Genomic DNA, 16106 nt, shown 5'->3' on the forward strand with positions numbered 1-16106 from the left:
CTGAAACCCTTACCGGTATACATGTAAGTCTTTGTCTGTATTTATAGTAGAATATTGCCAAGATTTGTTTGTGTGTGAACAGTTAACTAATGCTGATTTTGCAGCAATACTTTATATAAAGCTTAAATGCAAATACAAACAAAGCAAAGGAAGCCGCCAGTGGACGTGGGAATCACCAGACCAAAACACCCATAATAAAATTGATTTTATTATGATCAACAAAAATTGGAAAAACTCAATTAGTAATGCAAGAAGCTTTCCAAGTGCTGATGTAGGATCAGACCATCAGTTAATTATAACCAACCTACGCCTCAAGCTCAAAGCAAAACCTAGACCGCAGTACCTGAAGCGGTATGATGTCTTTAGACTCAAAGACCCCAAAACCAGGACAGATTATGAAATTGAAATAGGAGGAAAGTTTGGCCCTCTGCTGGGGGAAGATGACACAGATGTGGAAAACCTATGGAAAGAAGTAAAAACAGCCATTAATGAAACCTCACAGAAAGTATTGGGACTTAAAAAATCCAAACAACAAGAACCCTGGATAAGTGAGGAAGTCCTCCGACTGAGTGATGAGAGAAAGGAAGCGAAACAAGACAAACAAAGAGACCCAAACAAAAGACCGAGATACAACTTCCTTAACAGAGAAATACGAAGGAAAACAAAAGGCTGCAAAGACAAATGGATACAAGATCTATGCAAAAAAGTGGAAACCTCACGTCAGGCTACCAAATCCAAGGCAGTCTACACAACAATCAAACAAATCACTAAGAAATCTAGCATCAGAATGCAGGCAGTGAAAAGCAAAGATGGAGAAATCCTTACCGAGATGAAAGATGTTAAAGAGAGATGGAAAGAAAGCTTTGAGGAACTGTACAATCACCAGAACCAAACAAATGGAGAAGCTACTAACATACCTCAGATGGCCAGCCTCGAACCGGTTCCAGACATTCTGCGAGATGAAGTAGAATTTGCTGTACGAAAACTCGCAGAAGAGAAAGCACCTGGATTTGACAGCATCACAGGAGAGGAACTCAAAGCTACTGGGCCAACAGGAATCACCATACTTCACAAATTGTGCAACATAATATGGCGGGAAGAAAGTTTTCCGGCTGACTGGGGAAAAGCCATAATAACACCAATCTACAAGAAAAAAGACAAACTCAACTGTGGAAACTACAGGGGTATTAGCCTGCTAAGCCATGCAGGGAAAGTATTCAGTATCATCCTCCAGCGAAGGATCATGAAGAAAACAGAAGAAGTGCTGTCCGAAGCACAAGCTGGATTCCGACCAGGACGTTCCACTATGGATCAACTGTTCACCCTCAGACAGATAATGGAAAAGCGCCTTGAAAGAAATCAAAGTCTCCTATGCTGCTTCATCGATTACGAAAAGGCATTTGACTCAGTCTGGCAGGAAGGGCTGTGGAAAGCAATGAACTTCTTTGGATATTCATCAAAATACATACACCTACTTCAAGCACTCTACCAACAATCAAGCAGTGCAGTCAGAGTGAATGGTGAATTGACCGACTGGTTTAAAACCACAGTTGGGGTACGCCAAGGATGTGCCCTGTCCCCACAACTTTTTAACATCTTACTCGAAGCTGTGATGCTTTACGCTATACATGACACCAAGATCGGCGTAAGAGTACAGGGACAGCTAATCAACAACCTAAGATTTGCGGATGACATAGTCCTTATAGCTGACAATGACAGAGACCTCCAAACAATAGTTGACCTAGTACATCAGAGCAGCTCAAACTTTGGACTGAAAATAAACATTACCAAAACAGAAGTACAAGCCATAAGCAAACAGCCTCAACTATTGAATATAAACGTTGGAGGAGAACAGCTAAAACAAGTAGATAAGTTCACGTACCTGGGAGGAACAATAAGCCAGACAGGATCCTGCTCGGAAGAGGTAAAGCACCGCATTGGGAAGGCAATAGGAGCATTCCAAGCACTCAAGAAAATCTGGGCATCACAAGATATACGCTGCTCAACAAAGGTAGATCTGTACAAAGTCCTGGTGTTGTCTATTCTGTTATATGGTGCAGAAACATGGACATTAAAGAAGGTAGATGAAAATAGACTTCACACTTTTGAGATGGCATGCCTCAGGAGAATCATGGGTGTGACCAGATTTGACAGGCTAAGGAACACACACATACGAACACAACTGAATATGGAAGAAACTATCATCGACAGGGTTGCCACAAAAAGACTGAGATACTTTGGACATATCAACCGAATGAATTCAAAAAGATACCCCCACATCCTTCTCAATGGAAATATACATGGCAAACGCCCAAGGGGAAGACCAGCTAAGAGATGGACAGACTGCATCAAGGCGGACTGCAAAAACAGACAAGTTGACTCCCTGACTAAAGCTACAAGGTTAACAGAAGACAGGAAGGTGTGGCAAGCCATAGTGAAACAGAAGCCATCATACATCCCAGTGATGGTGTGGACGGCTTAAGTCAAAATGCAAATTGCAAATATTCAGAGTTGAGACTGATCCGTTTCAAATCAAGAAAGTTTTGTTTGAATATGAACCACTCCCAAAATTTGCAATATCTCTTCTTGCATGTAAAATTGTTGAGTTTTTTAGAAATTGAGAGGTGTCAGAAAAGGAAGAATGAAGAAGCAGAGTTGAGTGGCAGTAAAGCCAGGCTAATAATCAGGAGCACCAGGAGTGTCAAGTCTGACAGATATGAGCCCTGTACAAGAACCCAATTTATCATCATTATTATACTAGTTGCTTTGTGGAAGTTTGCATGCTAGTGTACATGTTAATCATAGCTGTGTGCATGGTATACCGCAAGATGCTGTTCAAACCCGCAGTCCCCTCCGGCAATAGAAACATTGCCCAACACTTTAGCAGACACATTAGTAGACAAGACGTCACATTCTGTATCTCTGCAATCATAAGCCACACTTTAATCCCTCATCAAATATAGTCCTGCACTTGACTGAGGCTTGCTTTCACACCCTAGCGAGGCCTAGCTAGACCTTGGCTTGGGGGATCATTTAACGAGCTAAGGGTGCGTTCAAGCTATTTTTAAAAGCTAGAATCACAAAGCTAGAATCACAAATCAAAATGCTGTTAACAAACATGGTTACTGCAGGAGAACGTTCAAGCAATTTTCCATTGCTCATTTCAAGCCCAGCCACTGCTCATCACACTGTGCAGTTTGACCTTGGAAGTATAGGTCAACTTTGCCGTGTGCTTTCTGCCTGTGTTTACGATTGACTATCGGTCAAACCGAAACAGGACACAATAATGACGTCATAGAATCATGATTGAGATCTCCGTTCATTCAAGCGAATTTTAGAGACTGTGTTTCTGCAGAATCATGATACAAAACGCATCTTTTTCAGCGTTTCATGTTTGTGTTTTTAAACACGTTTATTTTTACGACCGACGAAAAATCGCTTGAACGCAACCATGTTTGAAACTAAACGTCTTTGAAAACCGTGATTCTAGGGTGAAAAAGTGTCGATTGAACGCACCCAAAAAGACTTTGGGGGATCATTTAACGAGCTAATAGAGCTGGGGCACACCCTGTGCGCCAAGGCAAACGTTACTCTTAAAATCATATCTCTTTAACACCCTTCAAGTGTTATAAAATATGGAGAAAATGCAAGTGATTTGAAGGAAGGCTTAATAAAGGCGGCATGGTTGATTGTCCCAAAATCAAAGTTGCCAATTACTGCCCAACAGCTGAGCTTGATTTAAATTATCCTGTCAATTCCAACATTTACGGAATCTTGCCTCCACAGAAGAAACTGTCATCATGTTGCTTTATTCTTTAAGAGATACACTTGGATGGGGAGAAATGGTTCCAGTTCTAGACAAAGAAAGTTTGCAGCAATATGTGCCATTATTGGATTCAAAGGCCAAAGAAATGAATAGTCTACAATGTACTTGTTTATCTGTGTATATTCATATGCACTTACAGTCAAACCTGTATTATGTACATGTTAAAACATTTCGGGAAGAAAAAACATGTCTTTATATAGGTTGGGGTTGTAATATATATATATATATATAGGCACAATTTTCAATGTATAATAAATTTCAAGGGAAACCCCCCAAATCTTTATTACACAGGTGGTATTTCCATACAGGTAGTTGCCGGACGAGATTTCTCTGTACTGCATTATTGTTGAGACAAATTCATGTATTTCAATAAAATTACCCAACAGCTCATATTCCTTGAATTTCCTTTCCCTTTAAATGTTCCACCTCCCGCTGCACTGTGACCATGGCACATATCTTCTTCTTTGTTTTGCACATCGAGCCTAAAATAGTATCCTGCAATAAAAAATAACTTGACTCCTCCTATAATCATGCCACAAAAAAATACCAATAACATGCTTTTCCTTCGCAGACAAACATTCTACTACACAAGGTACATGTACGGCATTCAGCCTTTCCATGCCGCGTTTGATCCGTCTCCCTTCCTGTTTTCGTTTCCCATTACAACTTCAGTTTGGAACGACTTTATTACTCTCTGTATGACTCATATCAGCCTGTCGGGGATGTTGTGCTCAGTAGGCCTGTCCTCATCAGCTCAAGATTGCCAAATGGCCCGCTATTTCTGATTTGGGAAATAAGTCAGAAGTTACAAATCGCCTCTTCATCAGCTAGAGACTGGACCTCAAAACTCGAGCTCGAGAAATTAGCTTGATATGTTTTGCTCAGCATTCGTGCATAGTACGAGTCTTCAGGCTGGTGAAGATGCCACGGACAAATAGAGGGATATTTTGCAAAAACTAGCCCTAGATATCTTGGGATGATTATCATGACCAAATATCCCGCTAATTGCAACTGCAGGCTGATGAGGATGCAAATTAGCTAGATAATTTGCGACAGGATAGTTGAAATAGCAGAGTATTTGGCAATCTCGAGCTGATGAAGAAAGGCCTAGTAAGCGCTGCCAAACTCTTACTATTAAACGTACCTCTGCACGCGATGATGTATCATTGTGTTTTTATACTACCAAGGACAATAGGCCATTGCAGTGCCGGGTAGTTCCTAGCTGTAACTAGGGAAGTGCTAAATATATCCCTTTTGTTTTGGTACACGTGGAACCTCCAACATGTTCAACCGGAACACACCAGAGTTAAAAACATTAAAAATAGTCCTTTGTACGGTAGTATGGGTACCGGTATGTATTTTTTCTATTGGTTTGTATTATGTGGCATAACTGGATAACTGGATAGGTCTATCATGATGCCCCCCCCCCCCAATAATTCATGGGAGCATCATAATAAATCTATCCAAGCCCCTCAGATAGGAAATAGAGTCGTAGGTCTACTCATTTCTTACCTACCAGTCTACATACATGTACATGTATGCAGAGTTGCAGACCTACCTCCTATTTCCAATAGGAGTATTATGCTTACAATGCTGATTGCAGATATTCAACATTCAATTTCTTAAATTTTGTTAACCTTCATCAGACACATTTTTGTTAGTGCCAGTCAGGTAAAACAATAGGCGATCAATTACAACTGAATTCAAGGTCGGGAATATAGTTGCATCTACCCACAATAACCATAAGTAATTTAGGTACATATATGAAAACACAAAGCTTTATCAAAATGACTTGTCGCATTGCCAGCACTTATTAACCTCAACACAGTAAACAACTGTCGATCAGCGATACAAATGCCAGAACTCTAAATGCCAGACCCTCAAATCTAATACTACGCCCGATCTCACCAGAACAGGTGTGCGTACTATCACTCATCGCTAAATTCTGAGATCCCAAATTGAATCAAAGGCCCTGGTAAGTCCTTCCCTGAAAAAATGAAAACGTAATTCCCCCGTTGGCATGGTAACCCATGATGAAGGTCATTATTTGCTAATCGAATTGATTGCGTGACAGTCACACTCAGACACTTCAAATGAAAGGGTTTTACAAATCTCTGCCCAAGCATATACTCAAACTGCAAACTTCTTTATTTAGATTTGGTCTACTCTGGGCTCAACAAAGGAGTTGGATCCAAGGGCAAGTGACTCATGATATATAAAATTCAGGATGACCCCCACATTCTAACAAATGTTCCTAGAGGGGAATTATTAGAGAAAAAGCAGAGGCCGATCAGTGGTGGGGGGGGGGGGGCAAGAGGAGGATTGTTTTGTTGTTTACATGTGATTGTTTTTATTCTTCTTTTTCTGTTTGTAGAATATCCTGGTTATTACCGTCTTCTTGGTATAAAAGCTGGGTGAGGTATCTGCTATATTTCTTGATGCAGAGATACATGTACATGTATACTATAGGGCCAAAACAGGAGCAAAGTATTGCTGATGCACTATAGTCCAATATATCCCACATTGCTCTTCATACATTCATACAAATTCTACAAAAGTATGATTCAGAACCATACTTAATTAATCCATCAAAGCTGACTTAAAATGATTAATACAGTAGGATTCCATACTTGATAGGCAGAGAAAACATCACCAGCATTACTCCATCATGAGCACTCCATGGCAATATGAGCTCTCTGGATTTGTAAGGTAGACTTGCTGAGTTTATTGCTCCTGTAGCATACAGATCAACAGGTTGGCAAGGAGACCAGACGGGATTGGATCGGGGCAGCTACTGAACATGACTTGGCATCTAATACTTACTATTCACTGGTGTAATTCAATTTTTGTTTCTCTTTTTAAAATAAATTTCAGCAAAAAACTTGTGCAAATTCTAACTACTCAAGTTATTCATTAAATCTTCATGCACGTAAAAGTTTTCAATTTATGGAAGTTGACATTGTGCTGTTCTGCATCTTCATATTCTGGTCACTATGCGCATTTTGCAAGTTAGGGCCTATAAGTTGTGAAGCTGCTAACTAATTATAAAGATATTGTGAGAGTAACACAAAGAAAGAATGTGAGGCATAGAGATGGGGAGGGAGTGGGAGAGAGAAGAGAGAAAGAGAGAGAGAGAGAGAGGGAGAGGGAGACAGACAGAAAGACAGAGAAGGGGGGACAAACAGACAGAGACAGACATAGACAAAGAGAGAGAGAAGAGGGACAAATAGACAAAGAAAGACAAAGAGAGAGATAGAGAGAGAGGGAGAGAGGGACAGACAGACAGGCAGACAGAGACAGAAGGCAATGATAGCAAAGAAAAAACAGAAGGATAGAGCTAAAGATAGAGCAAAACAATAACAAAGAATACAATTCATGTCACAAAAGGGCAACAGACGGAGATTAAAAAGTACATGTAAGAACATGAAATCACATCCTGCACTGAAAACATTCTTTAATTCTACAAATCCCACGTCAAAAAAAGAAAGGTATTAACTTATTTGGAAAGTAACAGGCGCACAGAATCAAAACAAATCCTCCAAACTACCCTGGAACTTTGCCTGATGTTGTTTTCATGTCACCCAGGTAGAAAAATAGAGAGAGAGAGAGAGACAGATGGACAAACCATTCATGTCACAAAACGGCAACAGACAGAGATTAAAAAGTACATGTAAGAACATGAAATCACATCCTGCACTGAAAACATTCTTATATTCTACAAATCCCACGTATAAAAATGAAAGGCATTAACTTATTTTGAAACTAACAGGCGCACAAAATCAAAACAAATCCTCAAAAGCTACCCTGGAACTAGGCCCGATGTTGTTTTCATGTCATCCGGGATTAGGCCCTGGCAAGAGGGAGGCCCACTGAGAGGAGGAATTAAAAACACTGGCTCAGCTATTCCTGGTGATGACTGAGCCTCTAATGAACTTGAAGGTTACAGAATCACAACTTTTCCCCTGTACCCACATCTTTAGAATAAAAAAATAAAGAATTGCATGCCTCAATCTCCTACATCCAGATGAAGAAAACTACGATATTATTTTTACTACAAATATGAAGAAGAAAAAAATCTTTTGCCGTGAATGCATGGAAATTTTGCATCTTTTTGAGCAAGATCTGGGTTGACTCATGACATGAATATTGTATACAATGAGAAATGTAAGCAATTGCAAATATGTAAACAAATTTCTTAATAAAGATTCATTCGGAGGATATGTATACCCTGTATACCCCCACCCCCTCCCCCTTTTTTCACTCACTGTATTGTAAACTATGTACTATTATCATTTTTATTCCTTATTCATTACTTCTTCTTTATACAATTTTTCTTTTGTTTAAACATATTTGTGACTTACACCCAGTATCAATTTGTAATTGAAAAATAAATTTTCTTCTTGGGCAAAAAGGGCTGTTAATCTTACAAAAAGGTGGGATATGGCACTCTCATGTGTCCACAAGGAGGAAACCTTAATCATGATGAGTGATTTATGGTAATAATGAAATCAAGCAGGCTTAGGACTTGTTAGAGGGAAGAAAGTTATAGAGATAGGCCATGCCTTAGAAATTATCTCAATGTGAAACTGATGCTGATAACAAGGAAATTGCATTTTTAAATCATATGAAAGTAAATAGGAGAATAGGGCTTCTAGATTACATACAAAAATCCCATTGTTTTTTTAATTTCAAACAACAACCTACATGTAAAAGACCGTGGAAACAAATGATATAGGGAGGAAGACCTACATAATAAAACATTCCATGCCATGAACTTAAACATAGTAGGAACTGATACTTCAAGAGACGTGCATAAATTTTAGGATTTTAACCACTTAACCATCCAGGTAAGAAGAGCCTAGGCCTAGAAAGCATGGCATAAATAGGGTAATTCCCTACTTAGCTCTCCTCTTACACAGGGTATCACTTACTTGGAGATGAAAGGAAATTAACTTTCATTTTCTAGGCTAAGACTTCAAGCTATCTGGCCTGTATGCAGTTATTAGATAGGAAGGATTAATGAAAAAGGCCTTGATTTTAATGACAGAATGTGAAACTGATATTTCATCTATAAATACAAGTTAACAGAAGCAAGGAGAGTTTGGAGGCAGTAAGAGTTATTAACCCTAAACTCTTGAAATACAAAATGTTTTTTATAATCCCAAGATGATTTTCTTTGTGACAAAAGGTGCCCCTTTCCCATTTTGTTAAAATTGAAATACTGTTTGATGATGCCTACAACTATATACTGTTACGGAACCTCTTATGAAATGGACAAAGAAAGTTATTTTTTTCCACATACAGAACTTGGGGAAGATCCGGCCATATCCAAATTTGGGCAGCTAAAATCCCTACATACATTTATGTTCATCACTGAAAGAGTTAAAATGCTTATCAACTCCACATAACTACATACCCGTACATGTCTCTCGAAGACATACACTGCACACTTAACAATTTAGTAGTACAGTGTGTATTTCCCTGTGGTCCTACATGTAGCATTCTAAGTAAACCAAGTCATCACCACAGTAATGTCTTCCCTTCTACGAGATTCAGAGGAAAGAGGGGGCAGGAACATCCTTGGAAAACAAGAAATGACTGGATTGGTCACAGATGGAAAGCAGCTTGAATTCCAGGCAAAAAAAAATTACACAAAAAAACAAACAAAACGTAAGAGAAATGGCCTCACCCTGAAAATAAGTGTTTAATGAGGATCAGACACTTCAAGGGAAAATGTTAATAGGAGAGGCCCCCAGAATAACATTTAAAAGGAAATTGAAGACTCAGTTCTATTGCACAAGGATTAAAAGGGTATTTAAGTGTGATAAATCTGAATTTAATGTCGATTGCAACAACAAAAAAGAGACAATTTATTGGATGATTTCAATGCAGATCAATAACATATTGTTATATAACTAATGTGCTTAGATTAGCAAGTGTGCGCTTGTAAACAAGTGACGCCTGGCTGGAATGCTCCCCATGGAGAGGAGAATGTGCATACATTGTGTGCAGGTAAGCCTGAATCCGATGACCGGGTAATAATATATCTATAAAGCGCTTTGAGAGGGCCTGCGGTCATGAGAAGCACTATTATATATAAGAACAAGCTATTATTATTATTATAACAGGGTCCAGTTTACTTTTCATAAAAGATCAAAAATCCATCTACTACAAATAAACGTCATCACTATTTTAATTCCATAACCTTTTTTTTTTTTTTTTGACAGGTATAATGAACTCAGAGTCACTTGACGTTATTTTCTGACCTCTCTCTTTCTCATCAACATGTATTCCTGTCTCATCAAGCAAGTTACAAGCTATACCTCCAAATTTTTGATGGATGGACCTCAACAGTTGGTCAAGAGTCTACAAAGATCAAGTCATCTAGCTTCATTTCAGCGTGATCTGCAATGACTGGGCATGTTTACCTCACGCAAGGGGAGTAGTCTGAAAGCACCAACCCTTGTCAGTAAATGTGTGCATTTAACAGTGTCTGAATTGTAGGACCACTGTATGTGTACACTGCAGTCTACTGTACATCATTGGCTCTGTACATACTTTAGCTCATCAGCAGAGACTGATAAAGTTAGGCTCAGCTCAAAGCTTATTAGTAAAATTGTGTTGAAGTGTTAAATTAGAGTCTGTGTCTCTAGGCTACTAGTAGCATATCAACAAAGCACTCTTACTATCAACTCAGGGTCACAGGAGGCCGCTTTATTTTTAGCTCTTTCGCAATCAATCACAACAAACAGGGCTTCTGCAACGGGTAACAGCTTCTTATTACGACAGTGGAGAAATTAAGAGGGGTTCCTGTATCTTTTCAATAAGATAGGGTCAGGCTTGCTTTTAGATCTAAGTGTTTTTGTATCACGCAATGCCGCCTTTCGCCGACACTAGTGTTCTCTTCCATACTATTACATGTTGTACCATGAGTGCTTCACATATTTTTTTAAGATATGCTTAACTACTTTTGTTTTGTAATTGATTAGTGATGCATATCATCATCTTAGCAGCAGCGAACCAATTCAATCGCCCAATTTTGACTTCCCTTACAGGGACTGCCGACGTGACTAGCTAACAACAATTATTTTCTGATATTTTAAGTTGCTATTGTTCGCAATTGCACATTATATATATATATCCCCCCAAAAGAATAAAAAACAAAAATGTAGCATTACCAACACTGTACCTCAAACAAATTTTTGAAAATAGGAAACAAATATTGAAAATTGAATTCATCTTGTAGCTTCCATAATGATGACTTTGTAAGCATTGCCGTAACTGATGACAACACATCAATTTGGACATCTTTTTTACTCTTACATAATGGTTTGAGGACTGTAGGTGTAATTTAGAATTAAGCATTCTTATTCTACTCTTCTCACAAATGAAATGATCAAAATTCCCTTCACAAATTTCAGATTTTGGAAAGATTCAGGCAGAGGTTGAACTTCTTGAGACAAGTTTTCAGAATATTTATGTAATTTGACCTAAAACCTCTAGAACAGGAGGTCAAAAGGTACATCTCATAAACATACTGGGGACAAATTTTAGAATATTCACTCAATCTTAAGAAGAACTCAGGTTCAGCTCACGAACAGCTGTCCGATCTTACTGCTGGGATTTTGTGAGTTAATGAAAAATTGTCCTGATTGAATTTCCCCTATCCAATTTCCTTCAGTTTTTATCATTCCTGCCAAGTGAGGTCAAATGTATGCAGGCTTCATTTATCTCAACTGACCTAGGCTCTGCTAGGGAGGACTTCTGCCTATGTTTGCCCCAATCAAAGCAGCAAAGGAAATACATGGGAGCAGGAGCGATTTAGCTCTTGTAAGCTCAAAAAATACTCTTGTAAACTAGAAACTGTGAGAAAATTGTGCTTATAGAACACCAAATGCCTTAAGAGACCCACAAAAAGGAAAGTATCTTTACACTGACCAGGTAAGACGATTAGTGGGTTGGGGAAAATGTCTACTAGCCCTATAAGGCCACCACATCCATGTACCCTACATATAGACTATGACAGGTTTGAGAAAGAAGTCATAATATTTAGAGATTAAGTAAAATTGTGAACAATGTAAATTCTTCCTGTTTGAGGCGTTGGAAGGTCACTAGTATAATACTTTTGAGACTGCAGGAATGTGAAGCCTTCCTATTGGAGAATGGCCAATTCTACCAAGAATCGAAATGACTGCGTAAAAGTCGCTCATCTATACACTCTTTCCTAGCCAACATAGACTTGTCTCCTAATACTCCATCAGGAGTGGAGATGGTGCACATTGTGCATGAATGAATCTCATATCATTATTATCAATTAAAGACACAAGATACCCAACAATCCAGACACTACTACTCTTCTGGCCATTCGGAACCTCAACTAGGAAGACTTACACATTTTCTAAAATTTCCTTTAAAGGCACACTGTCCCACTTGTAGCTACTTGCTCCCTCTATATAGAAAACTTCCCCAATCGGTGCCTGTTGGTCCCCCATGATCCTCTTTTTCTTATGTTAAATGAGAGCTGAGTTAATGAGATAGCCACCTGTCACAGTGACCTCGCTAGCTCGCTGGGTGGTCTAATCCCTTCTAGCTGAAGTAGTAAAGTCTGCCTTTAAAGCCTGTCTGTACTAGTTTGGCCAGGGGGGATTAGACCACCCTGCAAAGTCACTGACATGTGGTAATCTCATCAAATCAGCTCTCAATTAACATAAGAAAAAGAGGATCATGAGGGACCAATGGTCACCGTTTAGGCATTGTTTGCTTTATAGAGGGCTCAAGTAGCTACAACTAGTACGGTGGGGCTTTAAAAACCTACCTGTCTTTCTCGGCTAGGACTCCTCTATTGTCCATGTGTTGCTTCTGAGATGCCATCTTCTTGCTGTGTAGGTCACCCTCCAGGTTGTCCTTGGTAGAGGAAGCATTGTTGAGCTGCTGCTGTAGACCCTGGTTTGTCCGCTCCAGCTCATCAAGATCCTACAACGTATTCAGTCACATATAATGATAATCACATTAACATTGAATAATGATGATAGTGAGCATCCATGCAGTGCCAAGATTGTCTTAAGCCTAACTGCCAAGCCTAGCATCCAGCATGCCAATATGTTGATTTTCGTCTACAAGTTTCTATTACATTGTCATTTTTTAACAAAATAAACTGGTCTTGGTAAATACAGTATTATGTTGAAATCATGGTCAGTATTCCATAGAAGCGTTAACTGACAATAATTCTCATCTCAATGAAGAACAGTGAAACCTCATTAGCAAGAATTCCATTTAGGAGTTTTCTATAATGATGCTCCAATGTACTATCAAAAACTGTAGTAAATGCAATGTTGTGATTTCTTCTTGTGAAAATAAGACCAATCAATTAACAAAGCTCCATCCTTATTAGGCCTGTTTTCATCAGCTCAAGTTTGCCAAATAACCTGCTATTTTCAGACTCTGGATATTATTCCAAAGCTATAAATTACGTTATCACTAGACCGATACGCTCATCACAAACTAGCTCAGACGGGCGCAGCTTAGCCCCTTATTTCCCAAATAGCGGGATATTTTGGAAACAAGACCGAGAATTCTCTGGATATTTTCTCGACCAAATATCCGGCTAATTGCAACTGCGGGCTGATGAAAACGCAAATTAACTGGTTAATTTGCAATCGGGATAGTTAAAATAGCGGGTAATTTGGCAAACTCGAGCTGATGAAGACAGGCCTTCTAATGACCCACCTGTTGGATCCTGCGACATTTGCCTTCGAGCTGCTCCTTGAGTTGACTGAGCGCATCTTCCTTCTCTTCCTCCATCTTCTCTGCTATCACATCCTTCTCATGGGCCAGGCTCTCCACAGCATTACTACAGGAAAATAACAATATAAAAAATAATATGACATAGTAAAGTATCTCTCATCATTAAAGGTAAAGACCAGTTATGGTCACGCGATTGCATTGTGAAAGAAACGTTGTGGAATCCATCAGAAAAGGTTGATCATCTAGCATCTAGCATCTGCAAGGTTCTGGAATCATCAAAATGATAAGAAATTTGGCCCATTCTTCGTAAAGTTACAAGCACTATACACAGAAAGATGTATATGGGACTACCCTATATGATATCTCTCACAGACCATGAGAGAAACAAATTTACCAAATATATGAATTAGTAGGCGGTTTCCCGGCAAATTTTTTATCATCATGTATTAATCAAACATATTCTTTCACAAGATTGGTAATGAGAGCTTCCATTTCATTTTTTGAAATTGGGGCGGTCCAATACTGGTCTTTACCTTTAACTTTCTATCAGTGCATAAATCATATACAGTCAAACCGGTCTATAAAGACCACCCAAGGGAAACAGAAAAAGTTGACAGGTGGCCTTTCTAGACAGGTTCTACAATACACATGTCTCTCTCAATATAGACAGGTGGTCTTTATAGAGAAGTAATCGTTATTTACAGGTTTGACTTTAGCCTGACTTAAATCTTGCTGCCCTGATATGGCACTGGGCATTCAAAAAAAATTGTTTATACTACAAGACAGATACAGATACAGAGAAAGAAAGACAGAAAAGGACCAAGAAAAAAAAAAAAAAGGACTGAAAACTGAAGCAAAGAGAAGCTTGGAAACAAAAAGAAAATCATGACCATAGGATATCTAGAGATAAAGACTTTGAGGTAAAGGAGAATAATGTGGATATATATTGAAACAAGAGAAAGAAATAGAGACGGGGAATTACAACATCAAATACACATGTAAATGTATGCCCAACATATAGTATACATTTGTACCAGCAGACTTATTTTTCCTGGCTAAAACCCTTTGTACTGCTAAAGAAATAGGTATATTTTAAGAAGAATCTTTCTAACAACCTTTCAAACTGTAACTAGGGCTGGGCGGTCATTGCATGAAAGTAAAACCAAGTATAAATAGTGGATCGAGACATCCCTTCAAGGTACTAAGAAAAGTAATCAAATGTGTTTATTACTGCATGAAAGTAAACCAAATATAAATAAAGGGATCAAGACATTCTTTCAAGGTACTAAGAAAATTGATCAAATGAGTTTATTATTGCATAAAAGTAAACAAAATATAAATAAAGGGATCAAGACATTCTTTCAAGGTACTAAGAAAATGAATCAAATGTGTTTATTATTGCATAAAAGTAAACCAAATATAAATAAAGGGATCGGAGACATCCCGTCAAGGTACTAAGAAAATGAATCAAATGTGTTTATTATTGCATAAAAGTAAACCAAATATAAATAAAGGGATCAAGACATTCTTTCAAGGTACTAAGAAAATGAATCAAATGTGTTTATTATTGCATAAAAGTAAACCAAATTAGATAAAGGGATCGAGACATCCTTTCAAGGTACTAAGAAAATGAATCAAATGTGTTTATCATCTAATGCTTTTCTTCTCTCACTTCACACCATAGGATCTGAAACCGAGAAAGGCCAACATCCTGCATGGATGGTTTTAAATAACCCGGTAACGTCTTCCTTCTCAGAAGACAGGACTTTCCTTTCGGATCCATGGAATTTAACCATGAAGAGGCACAAAAGAAAGTTTTCTGTAGTTTTCTATATACATGTGTATACTGCACATTCATAATAAGCATCAATATTGTTTATAAATGTGTGTGTGGCTAGATATTCAAACAACGATCCATATGCTTTTTTTTTTTCTTTAGGGATCACTATGGTTGTTTAAACCACTGAAAATAATTTTCAAAAACCTCAACATTCAGTAATGTATAAAAGAAAGGCTTGATGGTATATGGATTTAAATGAAGAGACACACAGGTTGTTTTCTGTAGTTTGCTGTACACCCTGCACATACATGTACACTGCATGTAGCCATACTATTTTTCATTTTGTGTGACTGACTATTCAAATGATGATCAGTATGCTTTTTGTTCCTTCAGACATCACTATGGTTGTTGAAACCACTGAATTTTGTTCTCTCTCTCTCTCAAAAACCTCAACATTCATTAAGGTATAAAAGAAAGGTTTGATGGTACACAAATTAAACCAACACTTCTTATTCAAGGATGCCATTTCAATTTCTACATGTACTTGTTGAAAACCTTGCACTTGTATACTAAACCACATGGGAGAATCTAGTAACAATTCTTGATCCACTGCTCGAAGTTCATTCCATCCCAAAACTATGTATGATAAAGCAAATATTTGGGGTTTATGGGGTGGCTGATAATATGCTCAAATCTAATATTCTTTGAACAGATTTAAAATAACATGAACTTGAGCATTCATGTATACTTCAGAAA

The 16106-nt window shown here is 38.3% G+C and overlaps 1 protein-coding gene across 6 annotated transcripts in view; it reads right to left on the reverse strand.

Annotated features, from left to right (window-relative positions):
• The window catches only part of LOC100892164 (myosin heavy chain, muscle), an 80023-nt gene that overhangs the window by 37017 nt on the left and 26900 nt on the right, over window positions 1-16106 (reverse strand). For all 6 annotated transcript variants that reach the window (XM_030997396.1, XM_030997397.1, XM_030997398.1 and 3 more), the window contains exons 6-7: window positions 13553-13676; window positions 12642-12799 (exon numbers count right to left, since the gene is read on the reverse strand). In XM_030997396.1, coding sequence (XP_030853256.1) covers window positions 12642-12799; window positions 13553-13676 — 282 coding nt within the window. The remainder of the gene's footprint in view (window positions 1-12641; window positions 12800-13552; window positions 13677-16106) is intronic.

The sequence above is a fragment of the Strongylocentrotus purpuratus genome, unplaced genomic scaffold (genome assembly GCF_000002235.5).
Source record: "Strongylocentrotus purpuratus isolate Spur 01 unplaced genomic scaffold, Spur_5.0 spur5_scaffold_4, whole genome shotgun sequence".
Lineage (NCBI taxonomy): Eukaryota > Metazoa > Echinodermata > Echinoidea > Camarodonta > Strongylocentrotidae > Strongylocentrotus > Strongylocentrotus purpuratus.